Genomic DNA, 21,889 nt, shown 5'->3' with positions numbered 1-21,889 from the left:
AGAGAAAACATTTGTGACATTAATTCAATCCAAATAGTGATTTTTTTCCTTCAATTTATTTTTATTTCATTTTACGTCATAAGCAAGAGTGTAACATACAATTATCTGCATGTGTTTTAGAGTCTATGTCATTTTAATAAATGATTTACATATAATACGAATTTTGTTGAAAATTACTGAGACAATCTTAATTGCAAGGACCAAAAGGGAGCTATGAACAGTACAGAAACCATCTTTAGCAATACCTAGTTAACTGCATAGAATTTGTCTACAAAATGTTTAAAGAACCTTTTTCTACATTCAAAAATTTGGGAAGATTTAGAATAAATACCTGATATCATAAAGGAATAGAACAAACATCTGAGGTAAAAATTAATCCGTGTTATTTCCAATTGTAGATGGCATATTGGTCATTTAGCATTTTATACCTGTTGTCGAATGTCTCATTAAGAGAAGGCGGCTCCTTTCGGGTGTTATAAATTTCATTAACCAGCATAGGAATATATTGTTCAATATCTTTACAAAATAAATCACAACTTAGAAAAAAAATAAAATTTTCTGAAGTGAGAGCAGGAGCTTTCGTTCTTTTGTATAATACTCTACGAATAATATCTAAAACGAGGCATGTTTTTGACAATCAAGCTGATGAAACAAGGATATCAACAGTCTCCTTCAAAGACAAAATTTGGAAATTTTATGGTCGATACAATATCCTTGTTTAATCAACTTGTTTGTCAATGACATGATTTGTTTTTGAAATTGTGTGTAGGAAGAGCAGGAACTTGCGTATCGAATCAACTCGGAGACATAGACCCCTTATGCAGGTAATAAAGATATATTGCTACATAAGTAAGGGAAGTTGAGAATAGAAAAGTTGAAGACATCACGTTTATTATAACGTTTTGTTGTTTTTTATTTGGAAATATTAAGTGATATTGAAATATTTATTTGTAGTTTGGATCCTCCACATCTTTACACCAGGTAAAATAGCCATTTGGGGAAGGAAGTTTCTTTTTCAAAGCAATCCTTCACATAAGTGTATAGAGAGAGAGAGAGAGAGAGAGAGAGAGAGAGAGAGAGTATAAATTCGTGGATTTAATTTTTTTAATGTTTCAAAATTTTCTTTTAGTTATCAATTACGTCATTTTGGACTGACCTGTAACAAAATGTAATATTTCAAGAAACGGCATGGCTTTGTGGTGGTCATTTCCATCTAGACAGGCCTGGAGAGCTTTCGGTGACCTATATCCTAAGAGTTTTGCTAGATCCATACCCAAAGCCTCCCAAACTGGCTTTATAAGAGCTGCATTAAACATAAAAAAAAAATATTTTATATTTTTATTCTTCTATCTTTACTTACTTACAACAATACTTAATTTTTGTGTGTGGAAAATATGCCTTATTTGAAACAAAAAATACCTTTGCACATATTTATTTCAAAATGTCCTAAAACAGGTAGAATTAGGAGGTCTTGCAGGTCTTCGCTCTGCTTAATAATGCGATGGGATAGCAGGAAGGGGAGACCATCGCATCACACTAGTGTCCACTTTCTGTTTTCAGGAATGCCCACCTCAGCTTTAATGCTACTTAAAACAACTTGAACTGATTCATAAGTACAAGGGTTAACTGAGATGGGATTACTCATTTGAATTTTTGGAGCGTTCTTGTGATGATGGTCAATGAAGCAATATGCGTCTTATTTACTTTTTTCACTAAATTTCATTTTCTTGTTGTTTGCCAATAACAAAGATACAGTGTCCTCTGTAGATGTTAATCCAGGGCGCTGCTGAGAACATATGATGACTAACCTGTTCTTTATGAAATTTTCCCTTGAAAATCTAAACTTTTCTTCATAACAATTTATAAAATTCATAAGAGCTGATGTATGTGCTGCAATTTGAATGTTATAAATTTAAACCAGTTTCTTGGAGAAAATTCATTTATAATTTGTAGATCCGTGCAAGGGTTGGGGAAAAAATGGACGATTGTTGTAATCACACTCAGGATGGCTTTGGCATCATACCTCACTCTCCAATTTTTTGCTAAGACTTGGTTGTTATCAAAAAAGGTCATGTTCTGAAGGTATGGTAATAGGAAGTGTAGAATGTTCTTCATTCCAATTTAATAAAGATGAATAACTTCCTGCAGGGTGGGCGCCAGAATAAAGGTTGCAAACAGTCTTGCTATTCGACATATAATAACTCAATGAATTAACACTAAATGAAAATGGCATGATGACATTGCCCGCAACCAGAGCATATAAATGTTCTATGGCAAAAATGACTTTTTTTCCACCGCTGACATTTCGCTATATTTTTGCCATACAAAGACAATATAAAAGATATTAAAATATTGTTTCTGTCATTTACCCAAGTGTCAATATCACATTGCTTTAAAAAAGGCACATTTTTGTATTGACCCGACACATTTGCAATTATCGTCTTTCACTTTCATTGATTCTCTCTGTGCCACAGCTCGCATTATTTTCTCTATGTTGTTATCAGAAACATTGTTTGTTTTTATCAATGAGACTAATTGATCTACAAGCTGGTCATCAATGTTTTTTTCATGGTGCAAGAAATTTTTTTCTGCATAAAGGACACAAGCGGTGCATAAATACACTGACCTGTTTGAGAGGTGGTCATTCCACTACCGCAGCTTTAAATTTTTTACTTTCAATTCTATACACTTTGAATGCTTCATTTTCTGCAAACTGTTGGTGTTGTTTACAGCTGCAGACAGACATTGTAAAGCTACAATAAAATTAAGTGCGAACATAGCACATATCAATTTTGAGCCCCCCCCCCCCCCCCATTTCATTCATGTGCAAAACTCCCACAAATTTATGTATCATGTTATATAAATTTACTAAATATACATCATACTTTTAATTAATATTCAACAAATCATTAAAGCAACAAATATAATAAATATGAAAGAATTATATCTGTTTCTATTATCTTATTCATTTTAAGTCAGAGTGAGCTTCCATACTGTGCGCAGAATATACGGAAAAATTACCGTTAATCGAATCTCCTCTGCAACAACGTGCAATTCGTGACATCCGGTGTTGTGCAAAACGATTGGAAGAATATTGACAGGTAATTTTTATCAATAATTCTGGAAACTAAATATAGAAAGCCATATTTAGTAACAGATCGAAGCATCCTCAGGTTGTGTAGATTTAATTTTGTTCAAATCCAGTTCCCCAGGGGACAGGCAAGCGGTAAATCTAGTCTTCCCGACTCCCGATGCCCGCATAGTGGTTGTATGTTCGTTCGCCCTAAAATTTGTTCGCCCTTGACGCCGTTCGCCCTAATTCCCATTCGCCCAGAGTCCGATCGCCCTAAAACTTGTTCGCACAGGGTCCGTTCGCCTTATTTATGTTGCAGAAAGTTGAATAATGAAAATGGATTTTTTTAAATAAATTATATGTATATTGCTACATAAATTGCACACGGGAGACAACAGACTTATGCACGTGGTCACCTATAAATACCTGTCCTATCTCAGTCCTTTAATTGTTTTCAAAACATAACGCAGATTGTAAAAAAAAAAAAAAAAAAAAAAAAAAACAGGGATATGATCCCCAAAATTACAGTGACATTATTAAGTATAATTAAACCAATTAAGCATGTAAAAAGCAGGGTTCGACATTCACGCTCGTCACCTCATCATTTCCATCCTGTGATGATTTTTGACGACCTGATTTTCAGTCTGGCTCGCCCAAATGATGACCTGGGACGAGTTGGGAATATTCATTAATGATGTTTAATATTTTAAAATAAACTTTACAAGGCCTTGAAAACATTGTTTCCTGTAACCCGCCTCGTGGATTTTTCTTTCTGCCAAATCTGTGTTTGATCAATCAGCTGATATAATTTTTACCAAAAGTATTAAATTAAGTTTTATTTGAGATATAAAATATGTCAACCTAGTCAACAATCACCATAAATATAAAGAGTAATGATCATTTTTGTAACATATAGTATTTCCCCCCACAACTTTCTGATGTTCGTACAGCCATGTTGGGTGTCCACTGTAAACATCACATCTGGTTAATTCAGTCCAGGGATGTTTGACCCTATTTTTTTTTAGGCCTTTATGGTAAGTGAAAATGAATGTTTTAAACTAGAAACTTTATTTTGTGTCAATATGTGAGGTGAGATTATACATTACAGCTTTTGACATTCCATAAATGTCTGGTTTACATTTTATAATACAAAAGCACAACTTCTGTTAACAAATTTTTAATAACAATTGCACATTTTTGTTTCATTTGATATTTTGTTCGGGCGACCTGAAATTCATTCGGGCAACCTGAAATCAGTACCAAGGTTGCCCAAATGGCGAGACCAAATTTTGACGAGTGTCGAACCCTGAAAAAGCATTAATATCAAATTTGAATTATTTAATAATAAGATTACGGTAAATAAAAAAAAAAGAATACTGTAGCAACATTTGAAAAAAAAAAACAGTCAAATAAAATTAATAATAAATGTTAATATTTAATATATACTGTATATAAATATATTAGGGCGAATGAGATATATGGCGAATGAGATATAGGGCGAACAAGAATAATGGCGAACTGACCCTGCGCGAATGGCCTCATGCGAACAGATAGATAGGGCGAATGAACCTGATACCACTCTCAACTGTACTGGATTTTGTTTTTTTGGCGATTTCTTTTTTTATCGATGCACAGAAATTCTTCAAACTTTTCAGGCACATTTTCTAAGTTTAAATGAATTCATTAATACATAAAAACCTTCATAAATATACGTATTTAATACTGAATCAGCAGTATCACCTGCCAAAAAGGGGTAAATCTAGTACTCTGTTATATATGCGAAAACCAAAGACGGACATCAATGTTTTCGTAGAATCGCGATTAAATACAACAAATTAAGTATACATTTTTAAAGAAATAAGAGGAAAACTTCATTTACGCTCCAGTTAATTTGCATGCACAAAAACCCACATTTTCCCTTTTTTTTTTCTTGTTGAACTCTTTGCCACAACATGTTTGTGTTCCCAGGCTCTATGACGTGGACATGCATGGTTCTACCTCAGAGCCCCCCCCCCCCCTCCCTTTGAATGGCTATAGAACTTTCGGTGCTAACTACAGTCAGTTAAAACCCATGCAATGAATATTTAAATGTCATCTGACTAGTGACCAGCATTACAACTAACCAATAGATTACAGGTATAAATAAACACGAACATGTTTTATTCGAACCTTTGATAAATACATAACAATAAATATGTAAATTCAAGATTTTTTTAGCTCACCTGATCCATCTGTCGTGTGTCATCTGACATGTGTCGTCTGTAAACTTTAAAATTTTCGACTTCTTCTCAAGAACCACTGTGCCAGTTTCAACCAAATAGGTGGAAAAAAGTGTTTTTCCACCTACTTACGATGGTAACCCTGAATGCATACTTGCTTTACAAGGAACATTGCATAAAACTTCGAAAGAAACCTGTGTTGCATCAGATCTTTAGACAAGAAATCATTAAATAGCTGGTTGGTGAGACCATCCCTCAACCCACTATAGTCGGTGGAGCAGCCAATCCTAGAGATGTTGAACGTTTGACTGGTCGCCATTTCATTACCAAGATTGAGCAAAAGGAAGGACAAATGTCAAAGCTACCTAAGACTTGTCCTGTGTGTTCAACTACTAGTACTAAGGAAAGAGAAAATCTGTTGGAGATGGAAGAAAAACTGTAGCATCATCATATGAATGTAAAGTTTGTGATGTTGGACAGTCATCACTGTGTCTACACCCTTGTTTCAAGCTTTATCACACAAAAAAGGACTATAAACAGACCTACCAGGATTAAAACAGGATCAAAACATGGACAGTAGTGATTCAGACTTAATTAAGGTAGTCCGATACTCAGGAATAAATGGGCTCAATCTTGAAAAAATTGCTTTTATATGATAGATGTACATCCCAGCAATGGATTGATCGACATAATAAAAATTATATGTCAGCATGCTAATTCTTTTTGGCATTGCCTCTCACATGTACCCCCTAATGCCAAATATTGACACTTATGTAAATGTATGTGTCCTTGATTTTTTCTGTAAATAAGAATTAATTTCTAGACAATCAAGCTTTTATACACAAAGTAGGGTATAATCATGTCATTAAACCATATATTATCATTCTTTTTGCGTGAATTATTATAAATATGTACACTTCGTTATGCTAACGTATCAAAAAACAACACAAAAAATATTCTCCATACGTCAATCTGGATCATTTTTATGTTCCCGGATCGATAGATCGGGGGCGAATATTGTTTTTGTCCTGTCTATCTGTTTGTCTGTTTGTTGTCAGCTTTAACCTTCGCCATAACTTTTGAACCATGAGAGATAGAGACTTCATATTTGTTGTCCACTAATTAAGTTCTTTCAAATGCACCATGGTCAATGACTTTGTGACCTTGACTGTGACCTATATGCTAAAAATAGCTTTTATGAACCTGCGCCATAACTTTTGAACCATAAGAGATAGAGATTCATATTTGGTATGCATAATCCACTAATTAAGTTCTTTCAAATGACACCAAGGTCAATGACCTTGTGATCTTGACTGTGACCTATATGCTAAAAATAACTTTTTCAAACTTTGTTGCCACCGGGTGCTTAGTGTTTCACAAACACCTCTTGTTTAATATTTTTATGGACTCAATCTTTGAAAAATTGTTTTCATTTTATAAAATACCATCTCAGAAAAAGGATTAGCTAATAAAAATTATATGTTGACATATTACTTCTCTTGGTATAAGCTCTGCACTAAATAGACCCCCACTGATTTTTTCCACCCAAAATAATATTTTGCCACATATCTCACTACAAATTAGTAGTTTGAGAGTATTTGCAATATTAAACATTTGTAAAACAATAATTTAACACCCAATACATACTATCCCTAAAATTTACCTTGTTTTAGATAAAAAAAAACATACCGCCTGTCAATCAAATTAGAGCCAACAATTCTGACCATGACTGACAGATTCTACGTAGATTAATTGATAAACTTGGTACCAAAAGTAAGTGTACTGCAAATGTATATCAATCACTTTCATCTACCCTGAAGATATTCCTGCATTATAAACATGCTTCAATTCGAAGGGGGGGGGGGGGGGGGGGAATCATGCCTCTTTTAGTTACAGCTGTGATAATTACATGAAGTAAATAATTCAGTGATTGAAAATAATTAAATTTCATTAAATTTGTCACTGTCAAATTGTGCCCAATTCCTCCTCTTGAAAGCTATCGGTATTAACTTATACTTGCCCGCCGACAATATCAGTAACTATTGAATCACAGGGACTTGAGACAAACTTACCAAAATCGTGTATATAGTATAATAGGGAATCTTTCCATAGAAATTTATAGGGAAAAGTCTTATAAAAATCATTTAAAGCCATGATTAGTCAAAGAAATATGGAAGCATCCTCAGTGTAGATTCAAGTTTGCTCAAATCATGCCACCTTGGAGTGTAGATTGGGACCACTTATATACATGTATTTAATATCATACTTTTCAGTACTGAACTGATTTCTGCTTTCTTGTAACCAGTGCTAAGGTGAGCAATGTGGCCCATGGGCCTCTTGTTTGATTTGAGTTTATGCTATTGCTTGTTTTTATGAATAGAAATGGAAGTAATTAATATTACAGATTTGTTGTGTAATTTTTTGTAGATGTTAAAAGAAAATGGCCTCTAATGAACCTGAGCCATTGACTGAGAGAACTCAGAAAAGGAAAGCAAGTGATACTGAAGAGGATGAAAAAGCAAGTTCTGTAAGAATTATGATATTTTTAGCTCACCTTAGACAAGTCAGCTTTTCTGATGGAAGAGTGTCAGGCATGTTTCTATTGAAATTTACTTTGGTATATACGCAGAAAAAAACTGTTAAAAAATCTTTGTAAGAAGACCAGGGCCTCAATATAACTATTACTATACCCCACACAACAAATTGTGGATGGTATAATGATTTTGACCTATCCATCAGTCAGTTAGTCCATAGTCCTGTTCTTGTCTTTTCTAAACCACTGTACAGAATTTCATGAAACATTTGTTAATAAGGACTTAATGTTTAGATTTTCATATTACTGTAGATTCCTAAATAATAATAGGAATAAATTATCGCGTAATTACCGCGAGAAACACCAATCGCGAAATAAAATCACTCGCTTTTATTTTTATGGTGCTTTAATGTTTGTAAAATCTCTAGATAAATCACCCATTGGCGAATTATTGTCCTCGCGATTTGACTCCCTTGGGCCATTTCACAATATTAAGTACTCGCATAAAATAAGGAATCTACAGTAACAGGAAATTCTGATTCAATTTTTTTTACTCAGAGAAAACAAGAGAATTAAATTTATGTAGCCTACGCTAGTAAAATCTTATTCTCCATCAAGGCTGAGGTTACTCTGGTGACCCATGGGCCTCTCATTTAAATAATTTACAGTTTTTAGCTCACCTGAGCTGAAAGCTCAAGTGAGCTTTTCTGATCACCCGTTGTCCGGCATCCGTCCAGCTGTAAAGGATCATTCTTTATAAGGCTCTTTTGCAGCCTACAATGACTTCAGAATTTCAGTTAATATTTTCCTCCTTAAAAACTGCATGAATCATCAGGGTAATGATCCAATTTAATGACAAATGTTGTTTGGTTACTGATTCTGTAATATTTATTATGACATAGGGTCACAAAGTGATGTACCATCGGTCCGTATTAGCATTATGGCAAAGGAAAAACTCAGGAGGGTCGGTGCCTTTGGCAACTTCTACACATGTCATAACCACCTTTAACCAACACCAAAATTTGTATGCAACTTTCTTATTAACATAAAAAGTGACTACTAGCTTATGAACTTGGTTAAAGGTGGTTATGACATCTAAATAAAATCTTTTTGCTTTATTTTATCAATAAATGCAGGGAAAGCTACTTGCTCAATGTTATACATAGAAATATATAGGAAAAAATCTTTAAAAAGCATTTTCAGGTAGTGTAGGTTCAAGATTGTTCAAATCATGACCCCCTTGGGGTAGGGTGGGCCCACAACATTGGATCAAAGTGTACATAGGAATATGTAAGAAATATCTTTAAAGATCTTCTTCTCAGGAACAGCAAACCATAATTAGTCATCAGGTAGTGTAGCTTTTCTTAGCCCAAAATGCTTAGGTGAGCAATGTGGCCATGGGCCTCTTGTTGATAAGCTTCTTTCTCTTTCACAAAGGACAATGAAACACCAAGCTCCAGTAAGGCAATCTTACATCAGAGAAAGAGAAGTGCGCCATCATCACTTGAATCAGATTATACTTCTTGGAGTGAGTCTGGAGACGAAGCAAATTCAAGTTCTTGGAGTGAGTCTGGAGACGAAGCAGATTCAAGTTGCTTAAAGAGTCCACTTTCAGGAAAGGAAAGAGGAAATGATTCAGCAAGTCAATGGACATATAAAGATCTAATGCACTTAAATATCTTTTATGAGGAGAAACCAGAACCCTTAGAAAAATTTCTCATAGAAGTAAAAGATGCTTTCATGAATGAGAAAGGCTTTTGTCCTGATCCCAGCAAAATTACCAGCTCTTTCAAGAAACAACTTGAAGAAATATTGACATTTTCATATGATTTGAAAAAAATTAGAAAAATTTTAAGAGTGCCGCATAAAACTATGGAGGCACAGAAAGTAGAAGAGGAGATTAAGAAAAGTATACAAAAGACATGGGAAATGCCAGAAAAAGTCTTATTTGATAAGCAGTAAGTAATTAGTTACCTGTTTCAATGTCAGTTTTTCTAATTAATGTATGAGTGTCCAGCATCCATCTATCTGTCAGTTTTTTCTGTCTGTTATGTGTTTTCTGTAAACTTTTCACATTTTAAAGTTATTTTCCAGAACCACAAACAAATTTCAACCAAACTTACCACAAAGCATTGTTGGGTAAAGGGAATTCAAATTTGTTCAAATGAAGCGCTTAAGGGCTTAAGTTACTCAGATGAAGGTTGTGACTTGATAATGATTTTCCTCTGGTCCGTTTGTCCATCCATCTCTGTTGTACGCACGGTAAATCTAAGTTAACATGGTTATGACGAGCAAGAGTGCTTATTCCAAAATTATGAAATTCATGGCCCCTGGGTCAGGGATTCTGATGTCAAGGCATGGCTGTATTGATCATATACTGAAAATGCATTATTTCTTTGAAAATCTTTTTCTCTGCATGCTCCTGGGTTTTAAGCAAACAAAAAAAGTTCATTGTTATAATAAGCAAGAATGCCTCTTCCAAATTTGTGAATTTTATGAACTCTGAGTCAGGGGTACTGGTGTTAGGGCGGGACTGTATTGATCATATACTGAAAAGGCATTAATTCTTTGAAAATATTCTTCTCTGCTCATGGGTATTTAGCAGATAAACTAAGTACATGGTGACAGTGTGAATAACATTGCTGCTACCATTATGAAACAGAAAACAAAAAGTTTTTCTGAAGTCTATATCATTACTGATTAAAATGGAATATATTTCAAATTTATGACTTCTTAATTTGCTAAATGTGTCAAAATTGCAGAATTAAATGTGTTTAAGAATTATAATATCCCAGCTTTTACTCATTGACTTGAAACTTGGAATCAGAAGCCACCTGTCTTAAGTGTCTGTGACCAGTTTGTCATTCTTCCCTCAAGTGGCCTCTTTTAAAAACAGGTGCGACTGTGTTCCATTTGAGAAATGGAGCAAATATTGGAAAAAAAATGTAATAATATTTTTTTTTGTTAAAATTTCATAGAACATTGGAATCACCTGTGGGAAAATTTGCAGAGATGTATGCTGTACAGTTGAATTCAGCTTTGATGACATTTGCACGGGAGACTGATCATCTGATAAATTTAGTATTATATGAAGAGCCAGAGTCAATGTATCCTTCACAGACATGTGGTAAACATTTATTTGTTTAATATTGAAATTAGCTGCAATTTCTTTCTAAAACTCCTCTCACATTTTTAGCAATATAGCTAATTTAGCTTATTAGCTCACCTGAGCTGAAGGCTCAAGTGAGCTTTTCTAATCAAAATTTGTCCATTGTCTGTTGTTGTCGTCGGAGTCATTGTCATCGTAAACTTTTTACATTTTCATCTTCTTCTCAAAAATCACTTGGACAATTTCAGTTTCAGCAAACTTGGAACAGATCTAGAGTATCTTTGGGTCAAGGGAATTCAAGTTTCTTCAAACGAAGGGCCATGCCGTCTTCCAAGGGGAGATACATAGCTAAGAATTAGTGAAAAATTAATGACATCATTTAAAAGTCTTCTTCTCATCAACCACTGGGCCAGAAAAAAATGAAACTTATGTGGAAGCATCCTCAGGTAGAGTAAATTCAAGTCTGTTCAAATCATGACCTTCAGGGGTAGGGTGGAGGCACAATGGACGATCAAAGTTTTACATAGGAATATATTGGAAAAATCTTTAAAAGTCTTCTTCCCAAGAACCACTGGAGTAGAAGAGTTAAAACTTTTGTGAAAGTTTCATTACATTACATAGTGTAGATCAAATTTTGTTCAAATCATGGCCCCTGGGGGTAGGGTGGGTCCACAAGAGGTGATCAAAGTTTTACATAAGAATATATAGGAAAAAATCTCCTTTTCAGGCACAGGGAAGGCATGAATAGTCCATTTATATGGAAGCATTCTCCAGTATGTAGATTCAAGTTTGTTCAAATTGTGACTCCAGGGGGTAGGGTTGGCCACAAGTAGGTGATCAAAATTTTCACAAACTAGGAATATATAGAGAAAAAAAAACTTTTAAAATCTTCTGCTTAACAACAGCAAGCACATGATTACTGGTAGTCATACATGTATTAATAAGGAGGCTCTCTCATGTAGTGTAGATTCGAACTTTTTTAGCTCACCTGAGCTGAAAGCTCAAGTGAGCTTTTCTGATCACCTGTTGTCCGGCGTCCGTCTGTCTGTCTAGCTGTCTGTCTGTCCGTCCGTCTGTAAACTTTTCACATTTTCAACTTCTTCTCAAGAACCACTAAGCCAATTTTAACCAAAGTTGGTACAGAGCATCCTTGGGTGAAGGGGAGTTTAAATTGTTAAAATGAAGGGCCAACCCCTCTTACAAGGGGAGATAATCAAGAAAAGACAAAAATTGGGTGGGGTTATTAAAAAATCTTCTTCTCAAGAACCACAGGGCCAGAAAAGCTGAAACTTATGTGGAAGCATCCTTGGGTAGTGCAGGTTCTAAATTGTTCAAATCATGGACCCCAGGGGTAGGGCGGGGCCACAATAGGGAATCAAAGTTTTACATTGAAATATATAGGCAAAATCCTTGAAAATCTTCTTCTCAAGAACCACTGGGCCAGAAAAGCTGAAACTTATGTGGAAGCATCCTTGGGTAGTGTAGATTCTAAATTGTTCAAATCATAGTCCCCGGGGGTAGGGCGGGGCCACAATAGGGAATCAAAGTTTTACATTGAAATATATAGGCAAAATCTTCTTCTCAAGAACCACTGGGCCAGAAAAGCTGAAACTTATGTGGAAGCATCCTTGGGTAGTTTAGATTCTAAATTGTTCATATCATAGCCCCCGGGGGTAGGCGGGGCCACAATAGGGAATCAAAGTTTTACATTGAAATATATAGGCAAAATCTTTGAAAATCTTCTTCACAAGAACCACTGAGCCAGAAAAGGTGAAACTTATTTGGAAGCATCCTTGGGTAGTTCAGATTCTAAATTATTCAAATCATGGACCCCGGGGGTAGGGCGGGGCCACAATAGGGAATCAAAGTTTTACATTGAAATACATAGGCAAAATCGTTAAAAATCTTCTTCTCAAGAACCACTGGGCCAGAAAAGCTGAAACTTATGTGGAAGCATCCTTGGGTAGTGTAGATTCTAAATTCTTCAATTCATGGCCCCTGGGGGTAGGGTGGGGCCGCAATAAATATTACAAAGGGGAGGTCTTGTGAAGAACAGCAGTGCCAAAGTAACTCAGGTGAGCGTTGTGGCCCATGGGCCTCTTGTTTTAAAATTATACAGACCCTGATCATGCTACTACCACAAAGAAGCTTGTTACTTTTGCTCGCTTTTCTTTTTCATGCAAACCGTTTAGCGTTTTGTGTAAATTGTGTAGTGTTTCGTGCTTACCATGTAGCGTTTCATGTTAATCATGCAGCGTTTCCTGTAAGCTTCAAAGTGTTTCATGCAAACCCTGTAGCGTGCGTGCGAGAGGAGTGTGAAAAACATGCAACTTTCATGTAAGAAGCGTGTGAGAAATATGCAACTTTCGTGTAAGAACGGTGTGAAAAACATGCGATTTTCATGTAAGAATTGTTTAGGATCATTCGGAAGTCATTTCATTTTAAATATGGCTACCGATGGGTCAAGATGTCAAAATGTTTTGTTTGTAGCCAATATTGTTCGAAGATATACTGGTGGTATTTTACGAGTGAAAATAGAAATAAACATTACGGGAACAACAAAATAAAATTACCCTGTAATGTATTATATATTTGTTTGTCCTTTTTTCTTATGATAAGATGGACAGAAAATGTGCTCAAAGTAATTAATTATGTGTACATCAATTTTAAGGGCATTGAGTTCAATACATTTTTCTTTTCAAAGAAAGCAATATTTAAATTTTTTTTATCATCTTGTCCTTATACATTGTATTGCTAGACTGTGATAAAAATATTTGAAACAATGTGTCATTTATAGTCTTTTTAAGCATATGTTTGTTTGATTTATAATTGTCAAATAAATGAGGTATAATTCACATGCATTGACGAATGCAGAGTTAAATATTCCCCAGATGAGGGGGGGGGGGGGGGGGGGGGTCAGGAGTCAAATGAAAAAACAAACTTTCAATTTTAAGCTCACCTGAGCATAATTTCAATTTAAAGCTCACCTAAGCAAAAGAGATTGTGAATGACACATTTTTTTTTCTGTGCATAATTTAGACTCTAGTGAAAAGGATTTTTACGTAGACGATGATAGGCATTTCACCAGTCAGGTTGCAAATCAAATGACAATTAGTAATCAATTACAATTGAACATTGAATATTTCTATCGGCTTATATATAGTACTGATGTAGTGAGTTTAAATTTAAATGTAATGTTAAAGATTACAATTTTTAATTTATCTATGAATAATTCATAATGATTTAAATAATTCTTAGAGACCCCAAATAGAAGATCCAGATTGAGACCAAAGGATGCGAGAATCATGCACAAAACGTTTTGTGCAGACTATTTTGTAGACCATGCAGCATTTCATGTAAACTGTGCAGCATTTCATGCAAGCCCTGTAGCAAGCATGTACTGTTCGTACAGTGTGCATGTCGGATAGTAGCACATTTTAGGGTCTGTAACTCCTGAGTGGTAGGGTTGGGCCACAATAAGTGATAATAGTTTTATGTAGGAATATACACATGTAGGGAAGAAATCTGCTGCTGGAGAAAAGTAGGGCCATAATGACTCAGCTGAGGGATGTGGCCCATGCCATGGGCCTCTTGTTGGAATATGATTTGATGGTGTCCTGTAGATGTGCAATATTAAGATTTTGGAGTTTTCATTTCCATTCTGGGGGTCCACTGGGGAGTGGGGGTTGAAAATGACATTTTTCTACCAAAAAAAAAAAAAGAAAATAATAATAATAAAATAAAAAATAAAAAAAAAAACCTGGTTTGCATAACTTCTCTCACATTGAAGCAGTAGCTAAATTATATTTTTGAAGAATAATTGTTTGTGTACTGTAGACATGCAATAAGGTTTTGGAATTTTCTTTTAGTTGATTAATTTTTCCCAAGTTATTTAGAAAAAGTAGTTGTTATTATACCCCCACTTGGTAAGTTGGGGTATATGATGATGTGGGTGTCTGTTACCATCCCTTATCTGCAACTCCTTACACCACTGAATGCAATTTAGTAAAACTCTGATTTTCTTTTACATAGTGACATTGTGCATCTTATTTCAATCAGACACATAATTGGGGTTTCCCATAGCAAAACATGGACAATGCCATTCTTTCTATAATATTGGGGGTACCCATCTCTCATCAGCGACTCCTCCTCTACCACTGAATAAAATCTTTTAGGACTTTACAGAATCCTTATTAGTGTCTTTGTGCACCTATTTTATGTTTCAATCGGACACATATTTTGGGGTTTCCCATAGCAGAACATGGATTTTGCCACTATACTCGAGAAAGGGGTACCCATTTTGTTAATGCAGCTCCTCCTCAACCCCTTTATGAAATTCAATGGAACTTTCAAAGAATCTCATTTACATTCTGCCAAGAAATGGACTTTACCATTATACTCATATGGGAGCAAGGGTATCATTTTTTGAGCTCAGTGCTCATAGTTATACTGTACCTTTTGGTTTAATCAACTAATATCCAAAAAAGTAAGTTTATTGTAATTTTAACCTTGAGAATTCAAAGTTAAAGTAACTTAATAAACTAATTTTCAAAGAAACTGACAAAATGTCTGCTTCAAAAGAAGAGCAGAAAGGGAGAGGAAGAGGAAAAAGGAGAAGAGGAAGAGCTGGAGGAGGAAAAGAGGGGCCACAGGATCATCAAGAGGATTCAAAGTGTGGGCAAACCACTGAAAGCATATTCGAGAACTTCTGTAAATTCTTTGGAAATGTGTTTTTTTTACAAGAAGGGTTAGTATATTTAGTTTGTAAGGCTGAAATTTTTTAATAAAATGGTTTACAAGAGCCCTAATGGCAGTTTTAGCTAAAAACAAATTGAAATAAAAGCCCTTGTTTATTCTATTAGCTCACCTAAGCCGTAGGCTCAAGAGAACTTTTCTGATCAAAATTTGTCCATTGTTGTTGGAATTGATGTCATTGGCGTTGTTGTTTTCGTAAACTTCTTCTCCAGAACCACTGGGCCAATTTCAACCAAACTTGGCACAAAGTATCCTTGGGTGAAGGGGATTCAAGTTCTTCAAATGAAAGCCCTCTTTCAAGGGGAGATAATCACAAATTAGTGAAAAATTAATGGCATCTTTTAGAAATCTTCTCATAAACCACTAGGCTAGAAAAGATGAAACTTATGTGGAATCATCCTCAGGTAGTGTAGATTCATGTTTGTTCAAATCATGACCCCTGGGGGGTAAGGTGGGGCCACAATGGACGAGCAAAGTTTTACATAGGAATACATAGGAAAAATCTTTATATGTCTTCTTCATAAGAACAGCAAAGCCATGATTGGTCATTTTTATAAGGTAGCATCTTCAGGAAGTGTAGATTCAGATTTGTTCAAATAATGACCCCAGGGGATAGGGTGGGACCACAATGGATGAGCAAAGTTATACATAGGAATATATAGGAAAAATCTTGTTCTCAAGAACAACAAAACTATGATAATTGGTCATATTTAAAAGGTAGCATCCTCAGGTAGTGTAGATTCCAGTTTGTTCAAATCATGACCCCAGGGGTAGGGTGGGGCCACAATGGACGATCAAAGTTTTACATAGGACTATATAGGAAAAATCTTTAAGAATCTTGTTCTCAAGGACAACAAAGCTATGATTGGTTATATTTATATGGAAGCATCCTCAGGTAGTGTAAATTCAAGTTTGTTCAAATTATTACACCTGGGGGGTAGGGTGGGGCCACAATGGATGAGCAAAGTTTTACATAGGAGTAAATAGGAAAAATCTTCTCATGAACAGCAAAGCCATGATTGGTCATTATCTATTTGGAAGGATCCTCAGTTAGTTTAGATCCCAGTTTGTTCAAACCATGACCCCGGGGGTAGGGTGGGCCACAATGGATGAGCAAAGTTATACATAGGTATACATAGGAATTTTTTTTTAATCTTCTCAAGAACAGCAAAGCCATGATTAGTTACGGTATATGGAAGCATCTTCAGGTAGTGTAGATAGATTCAGATTTGTTCAAATCATGACCCCCGGGGATAGCGTGGGACCACAATGAAAGTTCAAACTTGTAAGGAAAAAAGCCACAATTCGGCAAAGAAAAGTGTAAGCATCCTTAGTGTAGATTCAAGTGTGTTCAAATCATACCCCCCCCCTTTTTTATGGGTAGGTCGGGGCCACTTATGCATTTCTACTTTTAAATACTGAACTAATTTCTGCTCTTTCCTAGCCACAGTGCTCACGTGAGCGATATGGCCCATGGGCCTCTTGTTTAAAAAGAAGCTAACACATTTTGTAGCACAAAAATTTCAGAATCAAAACAAACATGCATCTAAAAAAGTCATTAAACAATAGTAGTTCAAAAAATACACGTGTCGACAGTGGTATTTAAAATTGTCCAGGGAGTATGTTTCAAATTCATTCCAAGTGTTTATGCCCAATGTATTTTATTTATTTATTTATTTTTTTAGGGGGGGGATATATAGTAGTCCTTCATTCACATGGCAGAAAAAAGCATTTTAAAACACTTTCATCTTTTGTCTTTCAGTTATATACCTCAGAGATCCTTTTCTTTTCAAAATAAAAAGTTGAAGAACGTGCCTAACCTGGTCTATCATTTCTATTCTGGAAAGAAGGATCAAGCAAAGGACATTGTGTTATTTGTAGAGGTAATTTTGATTTATTAGCTTATCTGAGCTGAAAACTCAAATGAGCTTTTCTGATCACATTCTCTGTGGCGTTCATCTGTCCATTCATCAGTAAAGTTTTAACATTTTCAACTTCTCAAGAACCACTTGGCCAGTTTCAACCAAACTTTCCAAAATGCATTCTTAAGTAAAGGGGATTCAAGTTTGTTCAAATGAAGAGACACACCCTTTTATAAAGAGAGGGTAAAAATTTGGTGATATGTTTTAAAAATTTCCTCAAGAACCAGGGGTCCAGAAAAGTTGTAACTTATATGAAAACTTCCTGACTTAGTTTTCTTAAGCTTATTAGAACCTGACACTCAAAGCATTTGGTCAATTGTTTATATGCATGACAAACAATTAAGAGTGTTTCGGTGGTATTAACAGCACATGTCATTTAAGATTGTATAGTAAGGCCCGTCTCATCAGGGGTCCACCTTATGCATAAAACAATCTCTGAGAAATTCATTTGATTTTGATCTGATCTAATGATCAGATCACATATGTTCTTGTGTTTACTGTATGCAACCATAGGAAGTGTTGTGAATAAGTCTTTACATACTTCATCATGTTGTATTTCATAAGTTGTTTCCTCAGCCCCTTTATACATGGGTTAAACTTGGTGACCAAAACATTGAGTACAGCTTTTTTCTACCAGTGTTCTACCACAATATCAGTTCATATATGCTTAAACTAAGAACACTTTCAAACAAGTTTTAAAAGGGTTATTATATTCTTCAATGCAGCTATCACCATCGCTGCCATCACTATCATCAATCTTTTCTGGTTCCGGCATGTCTTCTGCATTTTGCAAATACTCTGTCCAGTTGTTTATGTGGCAGAATGGTTGTGCTAGGTATTGCACAAATGCTAAATACAAAAAATTGTTGACGTTATGTGCTTAAAATGTACAGGAGTACTGAGTACTTCTGGTTTTTGTTTACAACATACTCTGGTAATAACGTAGGATTTTTTTTACAGTCCCTTGAGATATGTTATAAAAGAAGTATACTGTATTTGCTATCATTAAATTTTAGGTAAAGAAAGCCCCTGTAACTGAAGATGCAACCGATATAAGACAGCTAGTAGGACAAAATGTTATGGGACAATTTGGAGCAGAGCTTCTTGGACAGTCACTACATTCAGTATTTTATCCCAATTCTCTTGGAATTCTTTGTATGGAAACAAAAGTAAGAATTGCTTAACCAGTACTAACAGCTATCTAGATGAGATGGTAAATTCAGTTGTTTGAAGTACATCAATATTAATGGAGATGTATTGTTAGGCCACTCAGGTGACCTACTGCCATTGATCTTTGTCCATTGTATATTGGTCTTATTGACACAAAAAACTTCAAATTTATCATAGTTCATAGACAAATTTTGATGAGGGAGAATATATGTAACATTGACCCAAAAAAATGATGTATAAATTTGTTAATGTGTAATAAAAAAGTATAAAATGAAATCTTACCAGGAAGGAACAGTTTATTACGATTATAATTACAATTAAAATTTATTTTTACAATAACATCAAAGTTTCATATAAATACTATGCCTTAACAATTTAAGCCATTTATTTTCAGTTAGACTGTTTTAAGCTCACCTGGGCCAAAGGCTCAAGTGAGCTTTTCTGATCACAATTTGTCCGGGGTGTCTGTCTGTCTGTCCATTTGTAAACTTTTCAAATTTTCAACTTCTCAAAAACCACTGGGTCAATTTCAACCAAACTTGCCACAAAGGATCCTTGGGTAAAGGGGATTCAAGCTTTTTAAAATGAAGGGCCACGCCCCCTTCCGAAGGGAGATAATGAAGAAATAGTGAAAATTGAATGGCATCATTTAAAAATCTTCTCAATTAAAACCACTTGGCCATGAAATATATAACGTAAGTGGAAACATGCTCAGGTAGTGTAGATTCAAATTTGTTCAAATCAAGACCCCTGGGGGTAAGGTGGGGCCACATTGTGTGATCAAAGTTTTACATAGGAATATATTGGAAAAATCTTTAAAATATCTTCTTCTCAAGAACAGCAAAGCCATGATTAGTCTTATCTTTTATGGTACAACCCTGACAAAGTTTGCAAGGTATGGAAATCTGGAAAATGCTCTCATAAAACCCCTGTGCCTTTGTGTATATGAGGATCTATGAAATTAGACAGACTAATGGCAGAGCTTTGTAATTTTAACAACTGATAGAATACTACTATCTTCTACTATGCATTCTAAATGTTATAATATCCTCCCCTGAGGCCCAGTGCAGGGGGTCAGAATCTCTGCTTTGGTCATTAAGCATTTTTAAGGTAAGACTGTGGAAAAGATATCCGAGAGCAATTGCAAATTAAAATTGTAGAATTGCGCATCTGATACGTGGCCATAGAAACAGGGGGACATGGGGAAGCACCCCCCCCCCCCCCCCCGGAATAATTTTGCCGATATAAATAGTATACTATAGAACACATCACTGCTTTATGGATGGGCCTCCACAATAATTAACTGTTAGTAACAGAATGACTGTTATTGAAAGGAACACAAATAAAAACAGAAAGTAATGAACTCAGGTAATGCAATCTTTAGATAATTTTTTTTTTACATTCCTTATAAGTCACAGTCCTTTCCTATCAGTCGGTCTAATTCACAAACATTTTACACATGCGGACCACTCATTTACTAGACTGGGTAGGTTGGATGTGCCTTAATGCAAACCCTGGGAATATGTAGGAAAAATGTTTTTTTTTTTTTTTAAAGAACAGCAAAGCCATGCTTAGTCAAATTTATATGGAAGCATCCTAAGATAGTGTAGATTCAAGTTTGTTCAAATCATGGCCCCTGTAGGTAGGTGGGCTCAGAATGGTTGATCAAAATTTTACAAAAGAATATATAGGAAGAATCTTTAAAAGTCTTCCTCTTGAGAACAGTAATCCCATGCTTAGTCATATTTATATGGAAGCATTCCCAGATAGTATACTAGATTCATATTTGTTCAAATCATGGTGGGGCCACAATGGGCAAAGTTTTACACAGGAATATACATGGGAGATATCTGCTGATGAAGAACATCAGGGCCATAGTGTCTCAAGTGAGCACTGTGGCCCATGAACCTCTTGTTTTCTCTCAGGATACCTGCTTTAAAAACTGTAAAGAACTAAAATTTTCATGATTTTATTTATGCATCATGAGTAGTACAAGTGCTTTGTCTGATTTGTGCAAACTGTTTTGTGTAAATCATGTAGCAATTTATGCAAACCAGACAGCATTTCATGTAAACCTTGCAGCGTTTTATGTATACCATGTAGGGTGTGTGAACCATTTGTGCATTTTGGGGTAGAAGCACATTCAGAGTTAGTACCCTACAAATCAGACCTAGTGAAGAGAGAAGGGTTACACAGGTGAGCATTGTGGTATTTATGGTTCTCTTGTTTCTGTTGTAGTTAATTTTTGCATTCCTGAAAATATCAGATGAGCATGCTACCGGCATATGTTTGGGAGATAGAGGAACAGCAGATGATCAAGGGAAGGTTATTTACACCGAGCCATTTGACATGTTGAAAGCAGAGGACAGATTGAAAATTGCAGACTTCCTGTTCTGGTTAGGTATTGTTCAAGATTCCAATAAATTTAGCTTTTTCTGAAATGCAAATGGGGATATATTTTGTGGACCCACTTACGTTCATCCATTGGTTATCTGATCATATTAATTGTACGTAAGATGGTATACATATTACATTATGAACATTTATTTAAGTAGGGATGAGACTGAATTCATAAAACAAATGCTATATATAAGCATTTCCCATGAACAATTATAATTAGATGTATCAAAAACATGTATCAAACAACATGTAAACTTATATTTTTCATTATGGAAAATTTCAATACAGTATACTTGTGTACAAGAAAAAATTGTGCAGTTTGATTTATTAAAGGTTAATGTATCTGGCACTGAAGCCACACTTCTCTAACATCATTGGAGATGTTTACAAATTAAAATAATGTCAGAGTTTTTCAAAGTATTTTCCTTTCACAAAATTAGGCTTTTTGTTTCTTGAAACCCACAACTAAAACCAGAATTGAACCAGTCTTTATCATATGAAGCAACTGCTTCATTAACATCAAATTTTATATCCTATATGAAACAAATTTTATACTAAGGCATTCTAAAACTCATCCATCAGAGTTTAGATAAGTAAATAAACCATTTAAAAAAAAATCTTAATCAAATTTCATACTCAGGCATCCTGTGATGGTGAACTGCCTCAGTCTGCAACAGATCTTGCATCAGAGAAACTTATGTTTAAAGA

General features: G+C 35.1%; 1 protein-coding gene and 1 pseudogene across 1 annotated transcript; one reads left to right on the top strand and one right to left on the bottom strand.

Annotated features, from left to right (window-relative positions):
* Positions 1 to 1,136: 1,136 nt before the first annotated feature.
* Positions 1,137 to 2,746, bottom strand: LOC133195057 (uncharacterized; annotated as a pseudogene).
* Positions 2,747 to 3,046: 300 nt separating this feature from the next.
* Positions 3,047 to 21,591, top strand: LOC133194595 (uncharacterized). Its single transcript, XM_061330526.1, has 8 exons — positions 3,047 to 3,101; positions 7,720 to 7,819; positions 9,263 to 9,783; positions 10,804 to 10,952; positions 15,489 to 15,681; positions 17,452 to 17,572; positions 18,628 to 18,780; positions 21,020 to 21,591. The coding sequence occupies exons 2-8, from the start codon at positions 7,733 to 7,735 to the stop codon at positions 21,218 to 21,220; spliced, it is 1,425 nt and encodes a 474-aa protein (XP_061186510.1). The 5' UTR covers positions 3,047 to 3,101; positions 7,720 to 7,732; the 3' UTR covers positions 21,221 to 21,591.
* The last annotated feature ends 298 nt before the right edge of the window (positions 21,592 to 21,889 follow it).

The sequence above is a fragment of the Saccostrea echinata genome, unplaced genomic scaffold (genome assembly GCF_033153115.1).
Source record: "Saccostrea echinata isolate AGI-Se365-2 ecotype Australia unplaced genomic scaffold, CSIRO_AGI_Sech_v1 ptg000029l, whole genome shotgun sequence".
In the NCBI taxonomy this organism is placed as follows: domain Eukaryota; kingdom Metazoa; phylum Mollusca; class Bivalvia; order Ostreida; family Ostreidae; genus Saccostrea; species Saccostrea echinata.
The sequence above is the reverse complement of the archived record's forward strand: the minus strand, read 5'-3'. Positions and strand labels throughout refer to the sequence as shown.

What these genes read in the sequence shown, in the direction of transcription:
- LOC133194595 (XM_061330526.1), top strand. Translation starts at nt 7,733, where the DNA reads ATGGCCTCTAATGAACCTGAGCCATTGACTGAGAGAACTCAGAAAAGG. An exon ending in AAAGTCTTATTTGATAAGCA is followed by an intron (nt 9,784 to 10,803) that starts GTAAGTAATTAG and finishes AAAATTTCATAG; the next exon opens with AACATTGGAATCACCTGTGG. An exon ending in TTCTTTGTATGGAAACAAAA is followed by an intron (nt 18,781 to 21,019) that starts GTAAGAATTGCT and finishes TTTCTGTTGTAG; the next exon opens with TTAATTTTTGCATTCCTGAA.